This window comes from Notothenia coriiceps, unplaced genomic scaffold (genome assembly GCF_000735185.1).
Source record: "Notothenia coriiceps isolate Sejong01 unplaced genomic scaffold, NC01 NC01_scaffold00023314, whole genome shotgun sequence".
NCBI lineage: Eukaryota > Metazoa > Chordata > Actinopteri > Perciformes > Nototheniidae > Notothenia > Notothenia coriiceps.
The window spans coordinates 1-6039 of NW_011356015.1; the positions used below are offsets into that span (position 1 = coordinate 1).

At 40.8% G+C, this 6039-nt stretch overlaps 1 protein-coding gene across 1 annotated transcript; it reads right to left on the reverse strand.

The window, feature by feature from the left end:
* Window positions 1-2904: 2904 nt before the first annotated feature.
* LOC104954444 (IgGFc-binding protein-like) lies at window positions 2905-4397 on the reverse strand (the record flags this gene model as incomplete). Its single annotated transcript, XM_010781548.1, has 3 exons — window positions 4150-4397; window positions 3645-3981; window positions 2905-3021 (listed from the first exon to the last, which is right to left on the reverse strand). Coding segments are annotated over exons 1-3 (663 nt in total), but the record flags the coding sequence as incomplete, so codon positions are not given.
* Window positions 4398-6039: the final 1642 nt, after the last annotated feature.

The window sequence follows — 6039 nt, forward strand, 5'->3', positions numbered from 1 at the left end:
ATGTTCCATTACACAGGTGTTTATATTTGAGCTAACGAGGCGTCCAGAGATCAAAGGTTTCCATTTTTCTGAATGAGAGATAAACCTCTTACATGTGAACGTTTTGTTGAAGAACCGTAACAGATATCTGTGAAATTTCAAAACATGAAGCATCTCATGGACCTTGAGTATCTGAAGTGTAATTTTTGTGTACTTTCGGGTTAATAATGTGGCCTTTTTGGCAGTTTAACTAAAGGTGTGCGGCTGCTGCTGTGAGGAAATATCTGCCTGAAATTACAATGGGCTTTAATGGAGACATGTTGAAAGTTTTTGTCACTTCATGCCCTCAAGAGGCCTTTTGTTTAATTATTTTTTGCTTAATTATTTGTCATTTTTCAAGCTACGGGATGTTTTCCTACGTTTGTCATGAAAAATTATGTCTCAGGAATGTACAGTAGGGTTTGGGAATTATGGCAGGTTTAAAAAAAATATATGAAGGCAAATTTCAAACTGTCCTCCACTCTAACTCTGACATCACGCACTCTGCCTTAACGAGCTGCGCAATGTTAATGTTAAAAATGTGATGAATTATGGGCTATATCTCGGGAATTATGAAAGTTATGAATGATAAAAGTAATAGCCATCGATTCCCGCCCGAGCTGAACGTTTTGATGTTTGAACGGAGTTTCTGCGATGTGGAATGCGGGAGAAGAAGAGGGCCAAAATAACAGGCGGAATAATAAAGAATTTCGTGCGTAAAAGAACACCAAAAAATGGCTCAACGTACCCCACTCTCCCCTATTGTAAAATAATTAACATCTGCCAATACAGTTTATTTATTTCTGAAGTCTCGAGGTCAACATACGTTCTGCTGCAGATTTGAAGCTGTGCTCTGTGTTTTGATCATAGACTGTATAAAGGTTTTGATATGTCATGCTTTTGGAGCAAGTCCAGTGCCCTGTACTACGAAGCCAGTTCAACAGACTGGGGGTGCATCTCAATGTCGAGTAAAGCTGCTCCAGAGCCACTATTTCAAGGATTACTACATCATTGAGTGCCGCCGAAGGACTATTCCAATGTCCAGCATACTTGGAATTCTACCGAGCACAGCGTACTTCATAGCGAGAAATTTCGAGCCTGCACATGTATAGACTCCGCGGTCTTAAAATCCCCACAATGCGGCCAGAGGCCCCGCCTTACATTTTTTCGCCACAGATTTTGGAGATTGTTCCGTGCGTAAAGCATTATGGGGATTTTAAGACCGCGGAGCCTGGACTTTGGAACAGTCCTTCGGCGGGACTCGATGACGTAGCATCCTTGAAATAGTGGCTCTGGAGCAGCTTTCCTTGACATTCAGAGACAGCCCCTGCATATGTTTGAGTTATCTGACTTAACTAACCCTAACAAACGAGATCTCGCTAAGCGGTACTACGGCGCTGGTTATCAACTCGGTAAATCAACCCAGGATTTCTCTGTCAGGCTGAAAGCGTGTTCACGTGAAAGGGGCGGGGTTAGCAACATTTGACCAATCACAAACATGGACAAGCGTACCGACAGCACAGCATCATACTTCATGAATGAAAAGTAAACTATAATAGACATTATGAAGAAGTTAAACTTTAAACATCCATGACTTAAACTGATAAACCAGGATAAAAGCCACATAGTTGCACCTGCAAGGTGAATACAGAACAGCTGGAAGAAAAAAACTAACGAGTGTTTGAATGCGTACATTAACAGGTTTATGATATCACTGCCCCATCGAAGACACGAGTGGATCTGACTTTAATTACATTTGACTTTCTTCAACTTAACGTGTGTTTCTTAAAATACTGCAACGGCAGTTTAAATACTGCAACGGCAGTTTAAACTGTATTTCCAATATAGCTTTAAACTCCGCACACTGAGCTCTGATTGGTCAGCAGGCGGTGCGTTCACTGAGGGAACCGTGCAGCAGAGTTTCATTTACAACTTATTCTCGACAGTCAACATGTCCGTTGAAGTTTAAATCTTCCGGACAAAATTAGAAAAGTTCTTCTTTGTTATTAATTGAGCTTTAAAACAAATGAATAACGACTCTATATAATAATATAAGAATAATATACGGAGTCTCTCTTTTCCTCCCCCTCTCCTGACAGCCCGTCAGTATTTTCGTTATCAGGAAATGATCGTATAGGGCGTAGACACGGGGCCGTTTCGTTTAGCCCCCCAGAGCGTTGCGTCCTCAGATCTACCCACCTTGGGAACCGTTATCGTTATAGTTATCGATATCTGCGTTTCCCTGTCGGCCTTGTGTGGCCGAACCGTCTATATGATAGAGACTGTAGCAGATACCATCCGTTTCGTCTCCGTGTGGCTAGGGCATGAGTTGATCTCTTATCTGGAACTTATCTGCTCCGGAGCAGGTTATGTGTTCAGCATAAGTTACCATGGAGATCTACCCCAGTAAGAAATGAACCAACGTTGTAGGACCGGAAACCCATAGCTTTCCCTGAAGTTAGCTCGCTAAACGAAAATCCGGCTTCGTAGTACAGGGCACTGATAAAGTGAGAGCTGAAACAGCAGCTTTCATCCGAGGGTCATGTGACTGAGAAGAGTCTGCAGTGGTGTAAAGTAACTAAGTGCATTTACAAGTGCTGTACTTCAGTACAATGTTGAGGTAACTTGAAGTTTTCCAGTTTATAATACTTTATACTTTTACATGTTGGAAGTAAATATTGTTATTTTTACTCCGACATTTATTTAACAAGATGAGTTACTTTGCAGGCTCATATTATCAATAACACATTTATATCAGCTACTGAATTATGATGTACTAGGGTTTATATACCTGGTGTGTTAAGAGAAAGTGTGTGTGTGTGTGTGTGTGTGTGTGTGTGTGTGTGTGTGTGTGTGTGTGTGTGTGTGTGTGTGTGTGTTCCTCACCAGTACTCTGCCTGGTAGGTCCACTGACAGTATGTATGTGTTGCCATGGACTTTAACAGTCACCACTTTAGCATACGACACTCTTTTGTTGCCACGGTTATTATTCTCCAGCTTTATCTGCAGCACCGAGAGGAGAGGAGACAAGAGGAGAGACAGAGAGGAGACAAGAGGAGAGACAGAGAGGAGACAGAGAGGAGAGGAGACAGAGAGGAGACAGAGAGGAGAACAATAATATGCATTTAGATATTTAACTAAAAAAGCAGAAATGAAAATTGCATGTAAAAAAACATTTCATTATCTGGAAATAATTCTTCAAACATCGATCCCATTCCCTTGGAGGGGTCAGCGCCTTTGGGAGAGGACAAAGCTGGTGGTTTCACTTTCAAAATAAAAGCATGTGTCAGTGATACGAGTTATTCTCCCAAACAAAACAACTACACAACAATAATAACAATAAGAATATTAGTATTAATAATAAGAATAATAATGATCCTACCACTAATACTATTAATAGCAACAATAGTACTGATAATATTAATAATAATAATAACAATGTTTACATTTATTTTTATTATTATTATTATAGTGATGATGATGATGATGATGATGATGATGATGATGATGATATAATAATAATAATAATAATAATAATAATAATAATAATAATAATAATATTGATAATATGAATAGTAGTATCATTATTATCAATAATAATAATAATGAAACTCCAAGCTGCTCACCTCAAAGGGCTCCAGGCCTGACTGATCTCCACACACACCAGCCAGCTTGTACACACAGTTGCCCTGGAAGTCGAACCTGCGTCCATCGAAAGAGGTGTAGTGGGGGTCTCCGTGTGTGCTGCAGGTCTTGAAGCCCACGGGGACGCAGCCTTGGACGCCGTCTACAACGCTGCATTTCTCTCCCTTCCGACAGCCCGCCTGCTTACATTTCACCTTCTGCGTGCCTGCGTCACACACACACCTCTGGTTACACAGCGAGTCGGCCCAGAAAGTCTCACCTGGCAGGTAATAGCTGTCGTCGTGGTTACAACCACAGCCCTTCTCCTTGATCACACACCTGAGAGAGAAGAAGAGAGAGAGGACATTATAAATCTCCCAGCATTTATTTTCATGAGGTGGAAAAAAGTTATATATAACAATGAGTGCAAGCAGGATTTCTATAAGGACAGCATTGCTATTCTAAATACCATAACTTGAACGTAACGTGTGAAGATGTTGTACTCACTCTTTCCCACTGTGCACGTATCCAGGGTCACAGAAGCAGCCCTCCACACAGGCCTCAGGGCAGACCTCGGGCTGGGGGCCACAGCTGGGAGGGCACGCTGAGCCACACACATTGTAGTGACTGTGGGCCGGACACTCCACAGCTGGGGGGGGGCAGAGATGAGGACACAGACAGACATAAGAAAACATGGCTGCTAAAAGAGGAGCCATTATGCCCACAGTGTGGAAACAGCAGCACCACCTCACACAGTAAGTAAGCATCCTCAATTATAACTGACCAGGTCTCCACTCTCACCTCTTTATTATTATTATTCTCATGTATTATACCAATTGACTTTCAGCATTGTTACTATTTTTTCCTAATGAATGTGTCCATGCACTCCTTGTGTTCCTTGTAAGGAAAACAAGTTGGTCTTGCAAATGTTTATGATCTTAACTGTACATTTCAAATGTTTATTTATAGATGTTGCAATTGTACAAAGCTTTGGCAATACCTCATTATGGTCATGCTAATAAAGCTATTTGAATTGAATTGAATTGAGAGGGGGAGCACTGGTGCCCATGTGATCTGACCACAGGCCTGCAGGTATGCAATAGGACTTCTAACAGAAGGCTTTACCCAGTTCATCTTATAATGGGAAGTTGTTGTGAGTACTGTCAACCTTTGAATACACACGATCAGACTAAACACACTGTGGCAGGTCCACATCAGTGAGGGACTTCCTGTCTGCCTGTAGTGTTTCAATTAATGTACAGTATGGAGTGGTGGAAGAAGTACTCTGATTATGTACTTTAGTCAAAGTAGCAATACTACAGTGTAAAAATACTAAGCCATGCATTCAAAATTGTTGTTTTTTAAAGTAAAAGCAAAGTTATTAGCATCAGAATGTAATTGAAGTACCACAAGTTCTCAGAAAGGCACATTTAAACACATTCTATATTTAGGGCCAGAGCACGGGGCGCTAGGACCCAACGGCGTCCTAGCACGAAGTGCGAGGAACCTATTGTTATTGGAGGAATTCTTCTTATTTTTCTGCTGGCGTTTCCTGTTTTTGAGGTCTTTAGGATGCTTCAAAAGTTGTATAATTTTCCACAGATTCCAGAATCGGTGAAAACTACAATATTCTGGACTCAATTTGTTCAAATTGTCCAGCATGCTCTCTAGCGCCACCTAAGGCCATTTCCACTTTTGGAAAAATGTACAAAGTCGCACCGTAACTCCGAATGACCTGACATTTTGCACACTTATTCAGGTGGACCTGCTCTACATATAATCTCCTTGAACCCCAAAACTCCGCCAACTTTATTTTTTTCTTGATTAGCATAATTTCAAAAACAGTTAAATATTCACTTAAATTTCAAATTTTAGTTTTTCAACACCAAACTCAGTATACAGCATCGCTGGAGGGTCAGACACATTATCATAGGAAATGAGCATGTTCAGTCGATAAATGTGGCCGTCATTACTCTAAACGTGTTTGCAAAAAGGCGGGGCTTGGATAGAAATGCTCATAACTCATCAACAATGTACCAAAAAAACACATTTTGGTGGTAAGGTTCAGTCTGTTTGGGGAATAGGCACAAAAAGTAATTTTCATTTTGGACTATAGGCGGCGCCAAAAACATGACAAATGTATAACTCATGAACTGATGGATGAAATTATAATTTTTTATAGACATATTCTGGGGATGAGTATGAACTTATATTTAAAGTGTTAATACAAATGACAAATGTGGGCGTGGCCTGTACTTTTTTTTTTATGACAATGTGCTAAAATGTGCTTCGGGACGCAAAACTTGGGAGACACGACCTTTTCGAGAATGTAAAAAAAAAACTGCTCAGTAGCGCCCCCTATTGTGTGGTAGTCACATATAGTTTCTCAGAACTTCC